Source organism: Oncorhynchus kisutch, linkage group LG9 (assembly GCF_002021735.2).
Source record: "Oncorhynchus kisutch isolate 150728-3 linkage group LG9, Okis_V2, whole genome shotgun sequence".
Lineage (NCBI taxonomy): Eukaryota > Metazoa > Chordata > Actinopteri > Salmoniformes > Salmonidae > Oncorhynchus > Oncorhynchus kisutch.
The window spans coordinates 27,215,603-27,240,010 of NC_034182.2; the positions used below are offsets into that span (position 1 = coordinate 27,215,603).

At 40.1% G+C, this 24,408-nt stretch overlaps 1 protein-coding gene and 1 long non-coding RNA gene across 2 annotated transcripts; both read right to left on the reverse strand.

Annotated features, from left to right (window-relative positions):
- Positions 1-8,214: 8,214 nt before the first annotated feature.
- On the reverse strand, positions 8,215-10,400 carry LOC109879323 (uncharacterized). The gene is made up of 6 exons (XM_031832276.1): positions 10,304-10,400; positions 9,781-10,149; positions 9,279-9,629; positions 8,874-8,990; positions 8,676-8,725; positions 8,215-8,514 (listed from the first exon to the last, which is right to left on the reverse strand). Exons 1-6 carry the CDS (start codon positions 10,341-10,343, stop codon positions 8,383-8,385), a joined length of 1,059 nt encoding a protein of 352 aa, XP_031688136.1. The 5' UTR covers positions 10,344-10,400; the 3' UTR covers positions 8,215-8,382.
- A 1,775-nt stretch (positions 10,401-12,175) lies between these two features.
- LOC116375290 (uncharacterized) lies at positions 12,176-13,351 on the reverse strand. Its single transcript, XR_004211048.1, has 2 exons — positions 12,954-13,351; positions 12,176-12,464 (listed from the first exon to the last, which is right to left on the reverse strand). It is a non-coding gene; the product is annotated as an uncharacterized LOC116375290 (long non-coding RNA).
- Positions 13,352-24,408: the final 11,057 nt, after the last annotated feature.

A 24,408-nucleotide genomic window follows, 5' to 3' on the forward strand; every position in this document is an offset into this window, starting at 1 on the left:
TTGTTATTGAGGAGGCCGATACCTCTAGGCCTATAGGTGATGATAATACTTCACAGTTAAAACTGTGTTGTGATTGACTAAGAACTACAGATCTAGGTGAAATGACCTAATAAATAGCTCATTGTGTTTTTTTCACAGATTTTAGTCAACTATGTTTAGGTTTGCTGCCTCATCAAAAGAGTTGGTTTAATGTTGTTACAATGGTCAACTTGAAGAGAAAGTAGTATAGCCTATGGTATGAGATAGCTAAGAGTTCTGAGACATCCGGCTGAAAACCACAGAGAGAGCGAGAGAGAGCGAGAGAGAGAGCGAGAGAGAGAGAGAGAGAGCAGAGGGTCCTGTGTACAAAGCCAGCAGGCTCTAACAAAGTGTAGATACATCCTCATCTTGTGTTCATTCAAGACCGCAGAGTAACTGTAAATATGTTGCTGTTTGTTTGAGGGCATGTTAGTGGCATGAGAACGGTTTAACACTTCAAATTAAAGCTGTAATACATCACTAATAAAGTGGGAGTTGATAAAAAGAGAATTCATTGGACTGTTTCATTCATCCAGTTCTACTGTCTGATCCCAGCATACACCACTGTCTCCATGTGACCTCTGTCTTCTAGACCTGTTCTTCTTGTTGCTCAGATTCAGAGCTACGTAATGGAGACTGTATCCATCTTGGTTCTGTGAGAAACAATTATAAAGGTGGGAGGGGGAAATAATACCATATGTTATTATTTAACATAAACATTTCCAAACATATTTTTATGGTCATACAAAATGTAAGGAATTCTACTTACCTCTGCATCTGTAGAAGAGACTGCTGGACATGGTGTCAGAGAGACGGATCCTGAAAAGAAACACCTCAAAGATAAAGATGCAACTCCTTCTTCCCATGCAGATACATCTGTAGACGGTAATGTTAAAGAAGAGCAACTTCTAAAAGGTTGTCACTTACCTCTGCACTGCAGACACTTTCTCTGGTACATCCTGTACATGATGCAAGCAAGGACAATGATCAGGATTAACTTCTTTGGGACTGGGGGGCAGTATTGAGTAGCTTGGATGAATAAGGTGCCCACAGTAAACTGCCTGCTACTCAGGCCCAGAAGCTAGAATATGCATATAATTAGTTAGATTAGATTTGGATTGAAAACACTCTGACGTTTCTAAAACTGTTTGAATTAAGTCTGTGAGTAACACAGAACTCATATGGCAGGCAAAAACATGAGAAAATATCCAACCAGGAAGTAGGAAATCTGAGGTTTGTAGTTTTTTTTAAAGTGATTGCCTATCCAATATACAGTGTCTATGGGGTCATATTGCACTTTCTAAGGCTTCCACTAGATGTCAACAGTATTTCAAACTTTGTTTCAGGCTTCTTCTATGAAGGGGGAGCGAATAATAGCTGTTTGACTAAGGGGTCTGTCACGCCCTGGTCAAAGTATTTTGTGTTTATCTTTATGTATTTGGTCAGGCCAGGGTGTGGCATGGGGTTTTTGTATTGGGGTGTGTTTTGTCTTGGGGTTTTGGTGTTAGTATTGGGATTGTAGCGTAGTGGGTTATCTAGCAAAGTCTATGGCTGTCTGGAGTGGTTCTCAATTAGAGGCAGGTGTTTATCATTGTCTCTGATTGGGAACCATATTTAGGCAGCCATATTCTTTGAGTTTGTCGTGGGTGATTGTCCTATCTGTCCTTAGTGTCTTTGTTCCTGTCGCTGTGTTAGTTGACAAGTATAGGCTGTTTCGGTTTTCACATTACGTTTATTGTTTTGTAGTGTTTGTGTTATTTCGTGTTTACTTTTGTTTGATAAAAAATGGATCGCAATCTACACGCTGCGTTTTGGTCCGACTCTCCTTCACCACACCTAGAAAACCGTAACAGGGTCTGGCAGAATGCTATGAGCTAAGTCATGCGCTCGGCCGTGATAGCGAGGTCCGTTCTTTTAAAGACAAAGGAATTGTCCGGTTGAAACATTATTGAAGATTTATGTTAAAAATATCCTAAAGATTGATTCTATACATCGTTTGACATGTTTCTAAGAACTGTAATAGAACTTTTTGGACTTTTTGTCTGAACTAAGTGCTCGCGCATTGTGAATTTGGATTACTGGGCTAAATGCGCGAACAAAAAGGAGGTATTTGGACATAAATTATGGACTTTATCGAACAAAACAAACATTTATTGTGGAACTGGGATTCCTGGGAGTGCATTCTGATGAAGATCATCAAAGGTAAGTGAATATTTATAACACTATTTCTGAGTTTTGTGACACCTCTCCTTCTTTGGAAAATGGCTGTATGTTTTTCTGTGGCTAGGTGCGGACCTAACATAATCACAAGGTGTGCTTTCGCCGTAAAGCCTTTTTGCAATCTGACACAGTGGTTGCATTAAGGAGAAGTGTATCTTTAATAGTGTGTTTAACACTTGTATCTTTTAACAAAGTTTATGATGAGTATTCCTGTAATTTGATGTGGCTCTCTGCACTTTTACCAGATGTTTGTTTGATTTCTGAATATAACACACCAATTTCAAATGATTTTTTTGGACATAAAGATGAACTTTATCGAACAAAACACACATTTATTGTCTAACATGGAGTCCTGGGAGTGCCATCCGGTGAAGATCATCAATGGTTAGTGATTAATTTTAACGCTATTTCTGTCTTTTGTGACACCTCTCCTTCTTTGGAAAATGGCTGTACGTATGTTTTTCTATCGCTAGGTTCTGACCTAACATAATCGCAAACCCTTTTTGAAATCAGACACTGTGGCTGGATTAACAAGAAGTTTAGCTTTAAAATGGTGTATAATACTTGTATGTTTGAGGAATTGTAATTATGAGATTTCTGTTTTGAATTTGGCTCCCTGACGCTAGCGTCCCACATATCCCAGAGAAGTTAACAAGAAAGCCAATCTTACATCCAGGCAGTACACCAAGAGAAGAGGGTCTGCCCTATGGCCTGTGGACATTCAAACATTGATAGAGGACGCTCAGAATAGCAAGTAAATGTATATTCTACACAGTAGATTTGTAAAATATATACAAAGAAGCAAGCCATATCACCACATTTTTTTTTTTTTTTATATTTTTTTTTTCACCTTTATTTAACCAGGTAGGCTAGTTGAGAACAAGTTCTCATTTGCAACTGCGACCTGGCCAAGATAAAGCATAGCAGTGTGAGCATACAACAAAGAGTTACACATGGAGTAAACAATTAACAAGTCAATAACACAGTAGAAAACAAAGGGGGGGTCTATATACAATGTGTGCAAAAGGCATGAGGAGGTAGGCAAATAATTACAATTTTGCAGATTAACACTGGAGTGATAAAAGATCAGATGGTCATGTACAGGTAGAGATATTGGTGTGCAGAAGAGCAGAAAAGTAAATAAATAAAAACAGTATGGGGATGAGGTAGGTGAAAAGGGTGGGCTATTTACCAATAGACTATGTACAGCTGCAGCGATCGGTTAGCTGCTCAGATAGCTGATGTTTGAAGTTGGTGAGGGAGATAAAAGTCTCCAACTTCAGCGATTTTTGCAATTCGTTCCAGTCACAGGCAGCAGAGTACTGGAACGAAAGGCGGCCAAATGAGGTGTTGGCTTTAGGGATGATCAGTGAGATACACCTGCTGGAGCGCGTGCTACGGATGGGTGTTGCCATCGTGACCAGTGAGCTGAGATAAGGCGGAGCTTTACCTAGCATAGACTTGTAGATGACCTGGAGCCAGTGGGTCTGGCGACGAATATGTAGCGAGGGCCAGCCGACTAGAGCATACAAGTCGCAGTGGTGGGTGGTATAAGGTGCTTTAGTGACAAAACGGATGGCACTGTGATAGACTGCATCCAGTTTGCTGAGTAGAGTGTTGGAAGCCATTTTGTAGATGACATCGCCGAAGTCGAGGATCGGTAGGATAGTCAGTTTTACTAGGGTAAGCTTGGCGGCTTGAGTGAAGGAGGCTTTGTTGCGGAATAGAAAGCCGACTCTTGATTTGATTTTCGATTGGAGATGTTTGATATGAGTCTGGAAGGAGAGTTTGCAGTCTAGCCAGACACCTAGGTACTTATAGACGTCCACATATTCTAGGTCGGAACCATCCAGGGTGGTGATGCTAGTCGGGCATGCAGGTGCAGGCAGCGACCGGTTGAAAAGCATGCATTTGGTTTTACTAGCGTTTAAGAGCAGTTGGAGGCCACGGAAGGAGTGTTGTATGGCATTGAAGCTTGTTTGGAGGTTAGATAGCACAGTGTCCAAAGACGGGCCGAAAGTATATAGAATGGTGTCGTCTGCGTAGAGGTGGATCAGGGAATCGCCCGCAGCAAGAGCAACATCATTGATATACACAGAGAAAAGAGTCGGCCCGAGAATTGAACCCTGTGGCACCCCCATAGAGACTGCCAGAGGACCGGACAGCATGCCCTCCGATTTGACACACTGAACTCTGTCTGCAAAGTAATTGGTGAACCAGGCAAGGCAGTCATCCGAAAAACCGAGGCTACTGAGTCTGCCGATAAGAATATGGTGATTGACAGAGTCGAAAGCCTTGGCAAGGTCGATGAAGACGTCTGCACAGTACTGTCTTTTATCGATGGCGGTTATGATGTCATTTAGTACCTTGAGTGTGGCTGAGGTGCACCCATGACCGGCTCGGAAACCAGATTGCACAGCGGAGAAGGTACGGTGGGATTCGAGATGGTCAGTGACCTGTTTGTTGACTTGGCTTTCGAAGACCTTAGATAGGCAGGGCAGGATGGATATAGGTCTGTAACAGTTTGGGTCCAGGGTGTCTCCCCCTTTGAAGAGGGGGATGACTGCGGCAGCTTTCCAATCCTTGGGGATCTCAGACGAGATGAAAGAGAGGTTGAACAGGCTGGTAATAGGGGTTGCGACAATGGTGGCAGATAGTTTCAGAAATAGAGGGTCCAGATTGTCAAGATTACCTTCAATGTCCCACTTGGTCCCATTCCCAAACAGTATCTCCCCAAGAGGCCACAGCACAGTAGCAAATCCAAGCATCAGAGAGGCGAAGGTTCCTAGTGGGGATATTCTGTAAATGACTCCTGGATGGGATTCTCCTGATCCATGTCTGAACCAATAGACACTGTGTTCTCCTGCGCAGGTCTCAGTGTGTATTGTACAGTTCAAAGTCACAGAGTTTCCTGGCTGGACTGACTCAGACAAAGGCTGCTGTACAACAGACATGCTGTTGGAATCTGAAAAGAGTGAAAATTAAGATTATGATGTGTAAATGGTTTTGTCCTGCTAGATGTATCTATTGACAATTTGTAATGTATATTTAGAATTTCATGGATATAAAATGAAAATCTAAAATAAAGAAGTAAGTTAGGTTACCTTTGTCAATCAAAACAGCTCCTCCAAATGTGACTTGGCCCACTTCAATAGCAGCACATTAGTACGTAGCTCAGTCCCCTAAATGTGTCTTAGAGATGGTCAGGTTAAAGCTGTCAACTCCTCTCTTCACACTCAGACATTTAGTCCCAGTGAAGTCCTTGGTAAAGTTAGATAACTTACCGATTTGTTTGAGAATTAGAAATATTGTAAACAGTGACACCATCTTTGAATATAAAATATTGAGTGGACAAAGTCTACCCAAGTGTACAACAAAGTGCTAGTGGGTGATTGGTTGAACTGGACCCAATCTTCTTTGATGACTTCTCATTCAGACGACCATGGTCTTGTGGTCTATTGCACCATACAGAGTCACACCGTCTACTGGCTGGACTCACTGAGACACAGGAAGCTGTAGAATGCAAGTAAATTAAGGTTTTACTCGTCTGGTGGTTTGTGGTTTTCTCACCTCTCTGGACAGCCCTGGGTCAAAATAGTAGGCTTTGTTTTCTCACCTGCGTCACAATAGTAGGGCTTTTGTTTTCTCACCTCTCTGGACAGCCTTGGGTCAAAATAGTAGGCTATTTGTTTTCTCAATCTTACTTTAGTTACACTTGATTTATCTTGCCTCCATTGCAGAAGGCAAGCAAAACCAAGTGTGCCTAAAGTATTTGAAAGAAAACTATTATTATTATCAACAGTTACAGTACTCCAGATGACCCATAGGAGGGCTGTAATATGTTGAACGTGTCTTGTCTAGTGGTTAAAAGCAATGAGCCAGTAACCAAAAGGTTGCAGGTTCGAATTGCTGAGCCAACAAAGTGAAAAATCTGTGGATGTGACCTAGAGCAAGGCGCTTAACCCTACTTTCTCCAATAAGTTGCTCTGCATAGGAGCGTCTTCTAAATTACTAACATGTAAATGTATAAGAGTGAACAGGGGTAGAGCAGTGAGAGTGTATATGTGATCATTTATTTCACCTTTATTTAACCAGGTAGGCTAGTTGAGAACAAGTTCTCATTTACAACTGTGACCTGGCCTAGAAAAAGCAAAGCAGTGCGACACAAACAACAACACAGAGTTACACATGTAATAAACAAGCATTCAGTCAATAATACAATAGAAAATGTATATATACAGTTGTTTGTATGTCAGTCTCATTCCCTATCATTCACAGAAACATGCATTATCTGAATTGTAATACCTGAGTGTGCATCACTGATTGGACTGTTATATATTGAACATGTCTTGTTGAACATGTCTAATATAACCAATTCACATGACACACTTTATCCACTCTGTATCACTGTCTGCTTAGTGTGGTTCTTATAGGAGGCAATCTATCAGAAGGAGGATCCTCCTCTATTGGTCTCCTTACAGAGAACCCTGCAGTAGTCCTAGAACACTTGTCTGATTGAGAATGTACTAGTTCTCCCATGACATCATCCTAAAATGGCCCCTCCCCCTGAGCAGATATATATATAGTATAGATGGTTCCGTATTATAACATGAGATGCTTAACTTGGAGAGTTCATTAGCAGTTCTTTGTGGTTTGAAACTGATTTCAGATAACTATATATATCCAAGTAAGTTTATAAAGAACTGGTTTGCTGTGACTGTAAGCTGTCAGTAGAAACATGAACAACAATAACAAATGTGAAAACAACTGACTGACACCAGAATAGACATCCTGCTGAAAACCACAGAGACACAGAGAGCAGGTAGGAGGGTCCTGTGTGTACAAGGCCAACAGGCCTGACCAAAGAATAGATATAGCCTCGTACTTAGAGAACACTGCAAGTACCTGTGAACTTGTTAGATGTGTGTGGGGGGGATGTGAGTGTCATGCTATCAACACATCTAAAACTAGTTCAAGACATTACTGACTTTTTAAAAAAATATTTAAAAAATGACACACCCTAGCACGAGTCATTGTCTTCATCATACAGTTCTCTACTACCGCTTTCATTTTGAGTGATTGTTGCTCCTTGTTACTAAGCTACACTTTATTATAACTATGTTGATCCAGGGATGATGACTGTTTGGCCTGTTTGGTGGCTGCTATTTAAAGATGCTGGAAATGATTTCTAACATGTTAGAAATGTGTAATAAGCATGTAACAACTATATTATCTTGATATAGATTCTTCATAGCCACACACTGTCTTTTTTGGCATTTGTTTGACTGCTATTCCGGCTACACACATGAACTATCACAGAAAGTGAAGTTGTAAATGATACTTCATCCAATTAGTGGACATTTTGAACCCTTCTACAAGTTGCTGCCAACTCTACTGTTGAGACAGTAATGGGGACTTCCACGTTCACTGCTGCTCCCTGTTGAAAAAGAAACGGATTGCAGTTCTGCAAGGTGCACTTATACATATTCACATTTTGTCAATAGTTTGTGAAAACTTCTGTTACAAAGTGAATATTGTCAAAATTGAAATCAGTCTCGTAACCATATCAATTCTGTTCAAAGTATATTTAGCTAAGAAGTCCATTTTTAGTTCAGTCTTTTGTTATGGAGAGAGAGAGAGTTGGGCTCTTAGTGACATGGATGTTGGTGGTTTTGAGAGTGTGTGAAAAGAGAGTGTGGTGAGGACTGATGGTCATTTCTGGGGGTTAGAGTTGAGTTTACGTGAGTGGAACATCTATTCAGGGCAGTCAGAACACCACAGAGATCTGTGATACAGGATACAGCTAAAAGAAGACAGTTTGAGAGGCTAAAACGCCAGCAATAGATACATATTTACAGTTATTATGCAACCAACCTTATGTTTTACATTGAGCATAGGCTTGATATGGTTGTTGCACACTGAATCTGTGGGTGAAAATGTTGTACATATTTAAGGAAAGAGAAAATCAAACAATACCTTTATATGAAAGCAGTTTAATGTTTTAATTTATCAAAATTGAACATCAGTATCAATATAAAATTGAGCTGTAAGAAATTGTAACTTACAATGAAAAAGCCACAGTCAAACATACAGTGTAGAAAACACAGAATCAATGCAAGTTACTAAAGAGGACAGGTTGACATTTCAGTCCATGTTTTTGTATCTCACACTAGAGAACACAGTGTCTGTCTCCATGGCGCTCCTCTGTCTCCCGGCATTTGGTTTCTTGTGGACGACGTTCAGAGCGGCGTAATGGAGAGTAACAGGCTCTTGATCCTGAGAGGAATAACAAATATTAAAATCTAAATATTTGGTATTGTACTAAATATTGTGGTATAGTGAAACAATCCACTAATAAAATGCATTTTTTTCAAATATAGATTGAAGGAAAAATGCATTGATTCAGCAACAACTAAACAAGTGTGAGGTCAGGTTACCTGGTTATAATGACTGGGGACTGCAGGAGTACTTGGCTGAAGTTGGGTTCCTTTTAATAAAACACAAATAATCAATATAATCATTATCATAATACAATGAAGAGCGTTTATGACCAATTTTGACCAAAACATTTCAACTAATGTAACTGTACCAACAATTGAGAAGCATACTGGATCTTGCACAATATTGTTGCTTACCTATGCACTTGCTCATCTTGTACAAAACACAAGTAAGGACAATGATGAGGAGGACACACAGACCCAACACTACGCCAAGGCAATACATGAACAGAAGATGGTCCTCCTTACAACCATCTGTGAAATATCAAATAGGGATGGAGACACTGAGACACTGAGGGATAAAGCTATGACAATGTTAGAGACACCAACAAGACTCGGCTTGATCTGAGTCATATTTTATTTTCTCATATACAATGATATCTGAAGGATATAGAAAAACAATGATATCTGAATGATATAGAAATACAAAGATGTCTGAATGATATAGAAAAACAAAAGTATACGAATGTTACCTTGCTTGCAATCTAAAGAAATGTGATTATATAGATTATTATAAAACAGAATGTCAGAAGTATCACGTACGGTCAATGTCCAGCTTGGTCCCGTTCCCGAACAAAATCTCCCCACATGAGGCCACAGCACAGTAGTAAGTCCCAGCATCAGAGAAGCTGAGGTTCCTCTTGGGGAGGTTGTAGACACAGCTCTGTGGAGGAGACCCAGCCTCAGAGCTCTTCTCACACTGATCACTCCTGTCTCCATGGGTGTAAATGATTCCTGGAAGGGATTCTCCTGAGCCATGTCTGAACCAATAGACACTGTGTTCTCCTGCACAGCTCTCAGTGTGAATTGTACAGTTCAGAGTCACAGAGCCTCCTGGCTGGACTGAATCAGACACAGGCTGCTGGAGCACAGACATGCTGTTGGACTCTGAGTCTGAAGAGAGTGAGTAATTAAAGTAAGACTAAGTGGGTGAAAAACATGAAAAGCCATGTATTCATCACTAGCATTTGATGAAGCAGTTGTACAATCATGCCAATATACAGCACCACACATTTTGAAATTGAAGATGCAAATGTTTGGTTACCGTGGACAATTAAAACAGTTCCCTCTCCAAATGTGAACTCATAGATGGCTGAAGTAAAACAATAGTATGTAGCTGAGTCCCCTGGCTCTGTCTTGGATATGGTCAAGTTATAGCTGTAGTCTCCTCTCCTCACACCCAAACGTTTGGTCTCAGTAAAGTCCTTGATAAAGTTGTTGGAATAATAACTCTCTTGGCCAATATAAAGAGATGATGCCATGTGAAGGGGTTCCTGTCCAAAACTCTGCTTGAACCAATTAAACCTGGTCACTGACAATTTGGGACAAAAGCAAGTGAGAGTCACAGTGCCTCCCAGCTCAGTAACCATCACAGGGGTTGGTTGGATTACGTTTGGTTTGGTAAAAGCAGAAACTGTCAAAGCAAACAAACAAAATGGATCAAAGACAAAGACATGGATAAACCATTTCTACCCATTACAGAGAGAACATCCACTTCGCTTATCAAATTCAAACTACATACTTCAAATTATTAAAAAAGGAACTAAATTAAAATGTCTTCCTCTTACCCAAGTTGATGTAAAATATAAATACTTCTCTATTCATCATTGTAACATTAGTCCCTTCTGCACTGTATAGTCTGTGGGTCTGACAGTGGGACACTTTATGTGCACCTAATATAGGACGGCACTTTACATGTACCTTTCATGCAGTAGGAGGGAACACTGAAACGAGATGTTATTGGCTGACTGAAATCTTGAAGTGTGTCCTCTGGCTCACCATAGTCTGAGCTTCTCAGGAATTACTTTTTCAAGAAGACAACATAAAGAAGGTCAGTTACTGGATCAAGCCAATCAAATATTTGCTTGATACAGCTGCTTCTTTTTATGAGAGAAATTAAACATTTACTGAAATGATTTCTCTTTTGATGTTTGGAAAGGAAACAGTGAATGATCTTTAGTGCTGCTAATACTACCAACCCAGCCTAAGGAAGGGTTAAAGTAATCCATAATGTAAATATACACACCACTGCATAAAAGATGCATTTCTGGCTCTTGATTTTCATCACAAGCCTCCACAAATAAATACTCATATTAGTTGTAACCGCAATAGCATTGAATAATATATAATAAATATAATAATAATAAATATATAATATACATTTGTTGGTGTCACACCCTGTTTAGTTTCCCCTGTCTTTGTGCTTGTCCTCACCCCCCTCCAGGTGTCACCCATCTTCCCCATTATCCCCTGTACATTTATACCTGTGTGCTCTGTCTGTTGCCAGTTTGTCTAGTCAGGTCTTACCAGTGTTCTTTCCCCTCTTCCTGATTTCTCAAGTTTCTGTTTCCCCGGTTCTGACCATACTGCCTGCCTGACCCCAAGCCTGCCTGCCGCTCTGTACCTGCCCGACTCTGACCCGATTACAAACCTCTGCCTTCCCTGACCCCGAGCCTGCCTGCCGTTCTGTACCTTTCTGACACTGCCCTGGATTGCGGACCTCGGCCTGCCCTTGACCTGTCTTTTGCCTGCCCCCTGCTTGGGTCAATACACATCTGTGATTCTGGCCGTCTGCATCTGGGTCTTATCCTGAGTTCTGATAGTTGGCTTAATTTCAAACCTTTGATTGTTACCAATACTTTAATTTTTTTTCATGAAGGGAAAGTTGACAACTATTGAGACAGCCAATCTTTATCTGCACTTTGTCCTCTTGTTGAATGCTTTAGGGCTCTTAAATTTTTTCAGTTCGAGACCCAAATGAGAACTCTTACACACAAATATTTTCCCCATACTATCTGTTGGCAGGTGGACTGAATCTGGCGAGACATTGAGAGAGCATAAGGGACATTTCATCCCCCAGTGTTAGTCTATGAGAGACCCAGAGATGTTCACCTCAGCAGGTCTCACTCTACACTGAGCTGCTACTTCCTGTCAGTCACACCACAGGAAGTGATGCGTACCCTCACTGGCCCCTCCTACTTCAGACCCCATCATATTCTCCTTATAAGGTGCTTCTCAGAATAGGGGGCTGTGATTAGTGCAAAGCCAAGACAGGAAATACTTAGGGGGGAATAACATGACAAAGGCCATTTTGGTTTAGCTCTTTATTTGTCTTCATAAGTGATCAGTATAATACTATTGTCTACTCCTGGGTACTTTGCCCCTCGAGGTCACCCTATAAATAAATTACCAAATCACTGACACACACAACAGAGATCTAAGTTAAGAGAGGCCAAAAGATGCAACTGCTCCTCTGCGACCATTAAACCGTTGTGTTTTTACTTCTAACTCCCTCACTAACCACACCCTGAACCACTGAGCTGTGTGACCTAACTTGGAGAGGGCTACAGTGGCCCTGTTGTACAACTCACAAACACTACAGCAATATTTACTGATTTACATTTCAATACATTTAATATAACTACAAAGATACAATATAGCAAGATTTCAACTTTTATTCAAAGATATGGACAACTAATTTTCCTCTTCCATCCTCCTCCACTTTATCATCTTGTAGCAGCATACACTACATGGGGGTCCAGCTCCTTCTCTCTTCTCTTCTCCAGCTTCCTCTTCTTGGAGGTGAAATTCAGAGCGGCATAATTCAATGCATCTGGGTCTTGGTTCTGTAGATTTGCAGATTTCTCCGTTTCTGAATTGCTTATATTTCAGTATTTAATCATGCAGTATTTACCTGATCATTTTGTGGTTGTCTTTGAGAATCAGGTCCTGAATATAATATAAAAGAGAGACGAGAACGGATTAATGGATCATTCTGTCAATGGTGTATTGGAGGCGAAGTCAGGTGCAGGAGAGCAGAGTATAATGAACAGGCGCACTTTTATTAAAGTTCCAAAAAGGAGAGCATAACATAAATCAAACACGCTCAAAAAACGGAACATAAAAGTAAAGCGCGTAAACTAACACCACATAACATTAAACAATTACACACAAAACATGGGAAACAGAGGGTTAGATACAAGTAGATTGATTGGGGAAATGAAATCCAGTTGTGTATGGAAACGAGACAAGACAAATGGATATATGAAAAATGGAGCGGTGATGGCTAGAAAGCAGGTGACGTTGATCGCCAAACGCCGCCCGAACTAGGAGAGGAGCCGACTTCGGCGGAATTCGTGACACACTCCATTCTAGTGAAAACATCCCTATTTGAAGTGTAGTTCACAGGTCCTATATGATCATGATGTGGGTTCCTACCTGTGTTGTTTATGTCTCATCTGATCTTGAGGACAAGGAAGAGGATGACTATCAGTAGAACAGCAGTCACAACACCCAGGATCACAACCAGGGGAAGGAGGTACATGGTTCCATCATCATCCTCTCCTACTAGACTGATAGTTCCATTACAATGTCCTATTAGATGACATTTTATTAAATCACTTGATGGTCCTTTAATGACACGCAAAAAATTGTTGCTTTATTGTTTCTTAGTTATTCTTTTTTTTTTATCTACATGAGAAAGAAAGAAACTCACTCTCTTTAGATGACTCTGGTATTTACGGTATTTACGGGGGCGGCAGGGTAGCCTAGTGGTTAGAGCGTTGGACTAGTAACCAGAAGGTTGTGAGTTCAAACCCCCGAGCTGACAAGGTACAAAATCTGTCGTTCTGCCCCTGAACAGGCAGTTAACCCACTGTTCACAGGCCGTCATTGAAAATAAGAATGTGTTCTTAACTGACTTGCCTGGTTAAATAAAGGTAAAATTTAAAAAAAAATTCCTCAAATCCGTTGTGCACTTTAACATCGAGATTAGTAAAAAATAAAAAAGTATTTTTTCTCAAAAATATAATGATAAAAAATATGTCCAGTAATGGTTTGCCTTAGTCATGAAACAAACTTCTAACAAGGTTGATAAGCATTTTCAAATGTATCAAAAGCCAGATAAATAGTTGAAAACTAACCTTGAATGTTTGCGTTGTCAAAGAACATGTGGCGATGTGGATACAATGCACAGACATACAGGCCACAGTCACCTATTTACACTTTTGTGATTTTGAGAAAGATAGTGGTGTTGTTGCTGAACATTTCAGAATGTTCCTTTGAAAACCATTATGAAGATCAGGTGTTGAAGCCACACTGTACATAGATGAGACACACAGGCTCTGATCCGTTGACTTGCTTGAACCATACTGTGTGTCCCACAACCGTTGTAACATTGGAGCACTGCAAGGTGATCGTTCCCCAGTACGGACCTCCATAGTCTGAGACTGAGAAACAAAAACAGAGACCAAACCTGAAACACAAAGCACTAAGTCCTACATTAATGATTAGAATCATTGATATCACATGTACATGTTAGAAGAAGTGCATGTCAGGAAGAAGTGATGCCCTGAACATTCTGGTTATACATGATGGATGCAGTCAATCTTACTCTGTCTCCATGATAGATTTAACAGTAGCTTACTTACTCAATCCATAGAGCAGTAGAGCTGGTAGGAAGGTTCTCGCCATTCTGTATGTAGATCTATTCTGCTCTGTCTGGTTGTGAATCAGAGAACACCTCTTTATTCAGAGTGAGATCAAAGTGGATTTCATTGGTAGGGGGCATGGTAGATTGGTATTGGAACACAATGTCTATTTACAGAAAGCAGAATTGGCAAAGACGTTTTATGTGGAGTGTGAAAACAGAAATTCACCATATTTGTGTTGAATCTAAATGGAAATAGGTGTTTGGATTCGGATGGGTCTAAAGGTTGCACCCATGTAGTGTCTGTCCCCTGATTTAAAAATGGGGTCACAAGAAAAAAATCTGAAATAAAATGTACAAAGTCGCTCTTGGTTCATAGAACCTCCGGGAGACGCAAGTTGCGGTTGTAATAAACAGAGCGGTTTCTGTTCCTTCCTACAAATGTGTCTCTATCTTTTGAATGGTTGAATGGTTTAAGTAAACATTTTATGACCCCATCCCTGAAAGATAATACACTTAAGAACACTTGTGTATTGGGGGGGGGGGGGGCATCATCCATGATGACATTCTTTTCTACACAGAAGATCATACAACTTTATTGCCTGGTGATCTTCTGAACTACCTATCTAATGCATTTCAGTCACTTCAAAACATACTTCCTTCTGATTAAAAAAAACTGTCCAAATTACTGTGAGATGGATTTTTAGTAGACTGTCAGCAATTAAAAAGTAAACATTGGACTTTAATCACATCACTGTTTTTACATGGTGGGTCTCAAAATGTTGGATTTCAAAATGGGGTTGCAGGCCAAAAGAGTGTGGGAAGAGATGATATAGGTGTTTGGGTTTAGTGGGGTTCAGATACAGTACCCTTCAAAAGTTTGGACACACCTACTCATTCAAGTAAAAAAAAAAAAAATTAACTATTTTCTACATTGTAGAAATTCCATATGTGTTATTTCATAGTTGATGTCTTCACTATTATTCTACAATGTAGAAAACAGTAAAAAATAAAGACCCTTGAATGTGTAGGTGTGTCTAAACTTTTGACTGGTTCTGTAGGTGTTTGGTGGGGTTCATAGAGGACCACAAGGCTTCACCCTACAGATGGATTATACATGTTCAAACTAACTATCCACCAGCCCTCACCCTTAAGCCCTCGCCAAACTCTAACCCTAGGCCTAACCTCAGCCCCACAGATGCTGTCCATTTTTTTGTACTTGCTTCTTGTCTCCCAGCGTCTGTCCTTGCACTGTGGTTGATGCACTTGATACTTTTCTAATGTCAGCTAGAAACAAACTGAAGGAAATGGGAATTAGCTAACGTCTAAAGACATCTCTTTTCACGTTTGAGTCCAACTCTGATGCTGCACAATACTGCAGTTGAAGCGACCGATCACACGTAGGCATGTAATTATTACTGTTCTATTTCAGTTAACTTGAAAAGATTGTTCATTAATATATCAAATATTTTAGATAGTGTAAAAATCTCAAACATATAAGAAAGTTAATATGATTATTCAGGACTTTATTAACTTCAGAGTTCACTGTTAGAAGCAGGACTGATGATACAGTAGGTGTCCTCTTCCTTCTCTCAGAACAGCCAATCAGCCCTGGGGACCATCATTCCAGCCATTTTCACATCCGGATGAAAAGCGTGCCCAAAGTAAACTGCTTGCTGCTCAGGCCCAGAAGCTAGGATATAATTGGTAGATTTGGATGGAAAACACTCTTCTAAAAAGGTTCTAAAACTGTTAAAATAATGTCTGTGAGTATAACAGAACTTATTTGGCAGGCGAAACCCCGAGGACAAACCATCCGCGATTTTCTTTGAGTTGACCTTGTTTTCTATTTGTTTTCTATGAGGAACTAGATTTATGAGGCACTTGGTTGCAGTTCCTATAGATGTCAGTCTTTAGAAATTGGTTGATGTTTTTCCTTTGAGAAATGAAGAAGTATGGCTATTCAGAATGAGAGTCAAGCCAAGTGGACTCTTATTTGGGGCGAGTGACCTGTAGCTCGCTCCACTTTGATTTTATCCGCTATTGAACACAGTATATTCCATCTTAAATTTGATCGATTATTTATGTTTTAGCATACCTAAGGATGGATTACAAAAGTTGTTTGAAATGTTTGGACAAAGTTTACAGGTAACTTATTAGATCTTTTGTTGTGATGTTGGGCGAGTTGGAACCAGTTTTTCTGAATCAAACGCGCCAAATAAATTGACATTTTGGGGATATACAAAAGGAATTTATCGAACAAAAGGACCATTTGTGATGTTTCTGGGACATATTGGAGTGCCAACAGAAGAATATCTTCAAAGGTAAGGCATGAATTATATTGTTATTTCTGACTTTACTGTCACACCTGCTTGGCTGAAATATGATTTTCATGTGTTTTTATGTTGGGTGCTGTCCTCAGATAATCGCATGGTTTGCTTTTGCCGTGAAGCCTTTTTGAAAACTGACACGGTGGCTGGATTAACAAGAAGTTAAGCTTTATTTTGGTGTATTGCACTTGTGATTTTTTTAAAGTTAAATATTTCTAATCATTTAATTTGAATTTCGCGCTCTGCAATTTCACTGGATGTGTCGAAACGTTCCACTAGCGGAACGTCTAGACGTAACAGGTTTTAAGACAGCCAATCCCCTGCCTCTCACTCTAACAGACAGAATGACTAGTATATACCAGTGGCAGTCGGTGCCGTTTAAGGGCGGATGATAATGTTTTATTATGAACATGGCCTTATTTCTATTACAACATTCATATTCCATTCACCCAGCTCAATGAAACATTGATAGGTTTAGGTTACTACATGATACTCAAATGTTCCCTGTACCCATCATGAGGTTGCTACAACCTAGCCTATGAATGAAAGTTTACAACGTAGGTGCACAGGTCGAGAGAATATTTTGTAATCAAGGTGACAAACAGTGACACATTTAATACCGTCTTGCACACTCTTGCCTGCATCTAGTAATGATTAGTCCAATAGTTGCAAACAAGAGGTTTTATTGGACAAATTCAGGTATGTTTATCCCCGTTTAGTTTAGTTTGCTTCCGTTTAGGAACGTTTTCCAACAGAATAAGCGCAATCAATACACCCATGATCGCACGCAAACATAGTTAACTTTCATTGCAGCCACGTACAAATACCTTGTTGTATATATAATTACTTCTCCTCTCTACACGCTCTCCTCCTCTCACCTTTTCCCTTTGCTTGTGGACATCAGTGCACAACACATCAGCTGTCTGTGACCAGGAGAAAAAAATCTCTCCAAGCCAAACCTTCATATCATGACCGCTAACCTCTGCACACAGCCTACATCATTGTCACCATATCATCTAACTTCATAGTCAACATAACTACTAGAACGAACCCGTTAACGTGCTATAAAAATGTAGTACAGTGTGTACACTCAGCAGCAAGCAGTTTAGCTGTTACAATGGTGGGCCCAGGTGGTTAAACCTTGACTGGAAGAGTTCCCGTGTTGGATTACCATAGCCAGCTAGCTAACATAGCATCCCTCTCCATTTGAGCCGGGTGTTTGAGTGGGCTAAACTTGGTAGCTGCATTCGATGCTAACTAGGTGAAAGTGAAAGTGAACAAAATATATACTTCGAAATATAGCTAGCTCTCTCTCTCTCTCTCTCTTTTGTTGTCGTAATTACTGTATAAGTCTATGGAAGGGGGTGAGAACTATGAGCCTCCAAGGTTTTGTATTCAAGTCAATGTTCCCAGAAGAGGAGAGAAGCAAGCTGTCCTGCAGCTACACAATAGTTCTGCCTGACAGAGTGCTGCTGAGACTACTGTAGAACTTCATTGCAAAATAGTGTGTTTTAAGCAATTATTTGGTGTCACGAGAAAATATTTCATATAGTTTTATCTAAAACAGATAACTTTATTTAATGTTTTACAATTATTTATTTGTTTAATTCTCTGAGTAGGATGGTTCTCTTCTTCCACTTCTAAAGAGCCAATCTACAGAGGACAATGACAAAACTCTGTCTGGCCATCTCTCAGTTAGTCAGCTGTAATAGTGCAAACGTACTATTGAAACGGAGGATAATGCCTATGTACAGTGCCTTGCGAAAGTATTCGGCCCCCTTGAACTTTGCGACCTTTTGCCACATTTCAGGCTTCAAACATAAAGATATAAAACTGTATTTTTTTGTGAAGAATCAACAACAAGTGGGACACAATCATGAAGTGGAACGACATTTATTGGATATTTCAAACTTTTTTAACAAATCAGAAACTGAAAAATTGGGCGTGCATAATTATTCAGCCCCCTTAAGTTAATACTTTGTAGCGCCACCTTTTGCTGCGATTACAGCTGTAAGTCGCTTGGGGTATGTCTCTATCAGTTTTGCACATCGAGAGACTGACATTTTTTCCCATTCCTCCTTGCAAAACAGCTCGAGCTCAGTGAGGTTGGATGGAGAGCATTTGTGAACAGGAGTTTTCAGTTCTTTCCACAGATTCTTATTGGATTCAGGTCTGGACTTTGACTTGGCCATTCTAACACCTGGATATGTTTATTTTTGAACCATTCAATTGTAGATTTTGCTTTATGTTTTGGATCATTGTCTTGTTGGAAGACAAATCTCCGTCCCAGTCTCAGGTCTTTTGCAGACTCCATCATTCTTCCAGAATGGTCCTGTATTTGGCTCCATCAATCTTCCCATCAATTTTAACCATCTTCCCTGTCCCTGCTGAAGAAAAGCAGGCCCAAACCATGATGCTGCCACCACCATGTTTGACAGTGGGGATGGTGTGTTCAAGGTGATGAGCTGTGTTGCTTTTACGCCAAACATAACGTTTTGCATTGTTGCCAAAAAACTCAATTTTGGTTTCATCTGACCAGAGCACCTTCTTCCACATGTTTGGTGTGTCTCCCAGGTGGCTTGTGGCAAACTTTAAACAACACTTTTTATGGATATCTTTAAGAAATGGCTTTCTTCTTGCCACTCTTCCATAAAGGCCAGATTTGTGCAATATACGACTGATTGTTGTCCTATGGACAGAGTCTCCCACCTCAGCTGTAGATCTCTGAAGTTCATCCAGAGTGATCATGGGCCTCTTGGCTGCATCTCTGATCAGTCTTCTCCTTGTATGAGCTGAAAGTTTAGAGGGACGGCCAGGTCTTGGTAGATTTGCAGTGGTCTGATACTCCTTCCATTTCAATATTATCGCTTGCACAGTGCTCCTTGGGATGTTTAAAGCTTGGGAAATATTTTTGTATCCAAATCCGGCTTTAAACTTCTTCACAACAGTATCTCGGACCTGCCTGGTGTGTTCCTTGTTCTTCATGATGCTCTCTGCGCTTTTAACGGACCTCTGAGACTATCACAGTGCAGGTGCATTTATACGGAGACTTGATTACACACAGGTGGATTGTATTTATCATCATTAGTCATTTAGGTCAACATTGGATCATTCAGAGATCCTCACTGAACTTCTGGAGAGAGTTTGCTGCACTGAAAGTAAAGGGGCTGAATAATTTTGCACGCCCAATTTTTCAGTTTTTGATTGGTTAAAAAAGTTTGAAATATCCAATAAATGTCGTTCCACTTCATGATTGTGTCCCACTTGTTGTTGATTCTTCACAAAAAAAATACAGTTTTATATCTTTATGTTTGAAGCCTGAAATGTGGCAAAAGGTCGCAAAGTTCAAGGGGGCCGAATACTTTCGCAAGGCACTGTATTTAAGTTTTAAATATGTTTTCCGACACAACACTTTGTAACAATTTTCAGCAGAGTACCTGAACATGCATGAACTAGATTGAGGTCTTTGATTGTAATTATTTTCACCTCGAGGGCCTATTTATTGCCTACCTCCCTACTCTTCTACATTTGCACTCACTGTACATACATTTTTTAATTCTCTTCTTTTTTTGTGTTATTGACTGTGTTTGATTATGTGTAACTATGTGTTGTTTTTGTCGCACTGCTTTGCTTTATCTTGGCCAGGTCTCGGTTGTAAATGAGAACTTGTTCAACTGGCCTACCTGGTTAAATAAAGGTGAAATATAAAAATTCTGATTTCAAAAATGAATCAAAACATTTCTTTTTCAGCTTTGCCTCTTGCTTTTGCTCAGTCTGATGTTTGAAGACCTTCAACAATGGAGACAGTTCATTTGGAATCCTTCACTGGGGACCTTGGCAACTACAACTGGTTCAAAGTGACAGTCTGAGTCAGTTCAGCCAGGAGACTGTGCTCTGAACTGGACAATACACACTGAGACCTGTGCAGGAGAACAGTGTCTATTGGTTCAGACATGGCTCAGGAGAATCCCGTCCAGGATAGCCAATACTATATTATATACAATGATACAAAAAAAATGGAAAGGTTTACAGGTGGGGACATTCAAGTGGCGACTGAAGCAGATATGAGGATCCTCTCCATCATAAGAACTGAAATTCTCCTCTGCTGTCTGACCATCATCTACACCACCAGGAAATAGATTCATTCAATGACTAATTTTCGCAATCCTTTTGCTGTTACAAACACATGGTTTACTGTCTGTTAAAATATTTCAATGCTCGTCAGCTTAGTTGACAATATCAAGGTAAAAATGCCCACATGTTGATGATGCAGATTCGTTTGTAATACTTTTTGGATATTTCTGTTTAGACCTTCAATAAATAAATTAATCTTTATTGAAAATGCCTTTTTTTTATTCAGTACTGATAGATACAGTATGATATATTAACATATTGAATCAAGACTGATGGGAAATATTTCACGATTATTGCTTTCTGGGAGCATACACAACTTCTCCACCCTGCACTCTCCCTCTTCCACACTCTGATTTGTTTATTGAGAAGCTCCGCACAGTGTCACTTTTGTCAGAGTCTAAAATAAAAGAAAGAGATACGTACGTCATCCACAATTACTAAATTACCCCAACGATCCATATGATGCAGAAGATTTTATTGTCAATGTGAAGCAGTATAAGGTCAAGAAAAAAATAGAAGGCCAAATTACTCACTTGGACTGTGGATGAAGTGTCCATGGTCACCCTGTAATGGTTTTCTTCATCTGAAGGAGAGGCAGACCAAAGCGCAGCGTGGTGGTTATTCATATTCTTTAATTTATAAAGAAACTACACATGAGATAACTAACAAAAACAACAAATGTGAGAACCTAAAACAGTCCCATCTGGTGCAAAACACAAAGACAGGAACAATCACCCACAAACACACAGTGACACCCAGGCTACCTAAGTATGATTCTCAATCAGAGACAACTAATGACACCTGCCTCTGATTGAGAACCATACTAGGCCGAAACATAGAAAACCCCAAATCATAGAAAATCAAACATAGACTGCCCACCCAACTCACGCCCTGACCATACTAACTAAATACAAAACACAGGAAATAAAGGTCAGAACGTGACAGTACCCCCCCCCCCCAAAGGTGCGGACTCCGGCCGCAAAACCTTGACCTATAGGGGAGGGTCTGGGTGGGCGTCTGTCCGCGGACCCCACTTCACCATTGTCTTAGTCCGCCTTATTGTCCGCCTCCGTGGCTTTCTCACCATGGCCACCCCTCTCAATGACCCCACTGGACAGAGGGGCAGCTCTGGACAGAGGGGCAGAAGCTCTGGACAGAGGGGCAGAAGCTCTCTAGAAAATCAAACATAGACTGCCCACCCAACTCACGCCCTGACCATACTAACTAAATACAAAACACAGGAAATAAAGGTCAGAACGTGACACACCCCTAATTAAAAAACAAAACATATATTTTTGTATTTTCTTGTTTGGCATTCATACATGATATAATATTAATTCATTACATTAATATATGGCATTCATATATCATATATTTTGAATGAAGTATAACAAAGTCAAACTTAATCACCCTGCTGACACAAGAGAATGTGTGTTGCAATCAGAATAATAATGATTACAACTCGAACAAACATTATGTAGTTGAGCAATCCGGCTTGATTCTCTTGAGAAGTAGAAAAAGACATATATGTAAAAGGAGTGAATTTTCAGGTTGCTGACCAGAAACCCCTGTCATATAATGTATAATACCTGTACCTAAATTTGGTGCCCTGTGTGAGGACGACATGCTTTGCAGAAATAGTTAAAAAAATATATACATTAATTATAATCAGCTCTTACAAGGTCTAACCCTCAATGTCCAGCCTGGTTCCGTTCACTTGAGTTGATTAATAGGCTCAGGGGACCACACAACATTTAGAAATTAAAACCGGAAACATAGTTTGCTACTAAACATTCTGTTTCTTTACATACTTTGAATCATGAGATACACACCATCTCCAAAATAGTATTCATTATACCAGACTATTCCACAATGATACGATCCAACATCAGTATGAGGTAAAGGCTAATTGATGTAGGTGTCAAATGTATCAATTCACATCCTCATTTGCATAAGAGTTACAGGAAAGCCATGTCAATAAATTGAGTCAAGGAAGAGGACAGTGTCAGTTATCTTACAGTAAATAGCTAATGAAACACAGGAGAAATGGACTAGGCAGTCTAGATATTCACATATAGTACATACAGATGAATAGTGGGGTGCATACACAGTACTGGTGCAGTACTGTGATCAGTAGGCTTCTTGCCTCACAGTTACAGAGAAAGGAACCTTTTTTCTCTGATTGGTGGGAGATACATCAAATAACACCCTTACTGGTAGCAGTGGTGTGTATTCATGGATACCAAGGAAAGTCAGGCTTCCCCATAAAATGTACTAGTAAAATGTATCTTTCGTTTCTCTGTGTTTCATAATTTTCCTTCAATTCGTAAGAGGCTGAATTTTATCTCACTGGAGAAAGCATCCCGGGCCATTCAGCATTGAGCTAAACTGAGTGGGCTCAACTCTGTGTGGTCCTGGTGCACCAAAATAAAGTGTCAAGGGAAGCAACCTTGGATTTTTCATCACTTCTATCAAATCCTATTGCGTATACGTGATTGTATACGTGATTGACAGAAAAACTTGAATTGTTACATCTCGTTGTGTTGTGTTGTTGTCCTCCTGTTGCTACCTAGCCAGCTAAAATGGTCATTTTCCAAAATTAGCCATGGATGGAGATAGGGATTTGGACTTGTGGTTTTACTTAATTCCCCGTACAGGCCAATGATTATAACAGCGATTCTGAACAAACCATTAATTCATACATTGTTGTGCCCCTGGTCTGAGAGGATAGAAGTTCAATATGTAGCTAGATGTAGAAGGCTAATGTTAACAAGCTAACGTTGCCCATGAATGGAAGTTAGGCTAACGAGCAAGCATTTTAGCCAGGTAGCATTCAGTAGGACAACAACATATTACAGCGTGTATGACAGAGTGATAGACCGTTTTGTCAACATGAAAGAGAGGAGGATGGCGTTTCTCTACAAGTAAGGTTAGTCAACATGTTTTTCTACTTGCACAAACACGTACACGCGCACACGCACGCGCACACGCACACACAAATATACACGCGCGCGCGCACATACATGCGCATGCACGCACGCACACACACGGAAATCAGAACCATGGACAGCCACATCATATTTAATGTAGTTTACGTTCATTGGACTAAATCGTTTTTGGTATCTTTTAGTTGTCACTGAATTAGAGTAAGCAGAGGTGGTTTGATCAAGTTGAAATGTTGAAGTTGAAATGGTGCTGGAATAGTGGAGGCATCTTCTGTTTTCTGTGCGACTTGAGGTAACTCTCTTTGTGGACTTCGCTGGACAGAGGCTGCTATCCGGTATTGTGATAAAACAAAGGTGATGTTGAATGTATTCTTCTTATTATCTCGACCTTTATATCGCGGTCGCAAGACATATGAATGATCAGGTTATAGATCAAATAACGCAATTATCACAAAACATAGGTTGTAATATGGCTTGGCTTTCCCGGTGATTGTACCCACGCACCACTACTGCCTGGTAGGTGTGTAAACCCACACTGCACTTCTTACAAAGAGAGCATTTATTGTAAATCATAAACATGTTTATCTGTGAGGTATGTGGAGTCAGAGTGATTCTCATGGTCTCTCCTGAAAAATGTATTTGTATCTCAGCAACTCTAAACTTGGTTAAATAACAGTTAAATAAAAAAGCTCTTCTGTGATAAGAAATAGATGTGTGTTGGTGTTCCTCCATTTCTAATGTTGTGATGGAGCCTGACACATATTCAGCTAAACTGCTATTCCTTTAATATTATTGTATATTTGTATATGTGGTGGCAGAGACGTTCAGTAGACAGA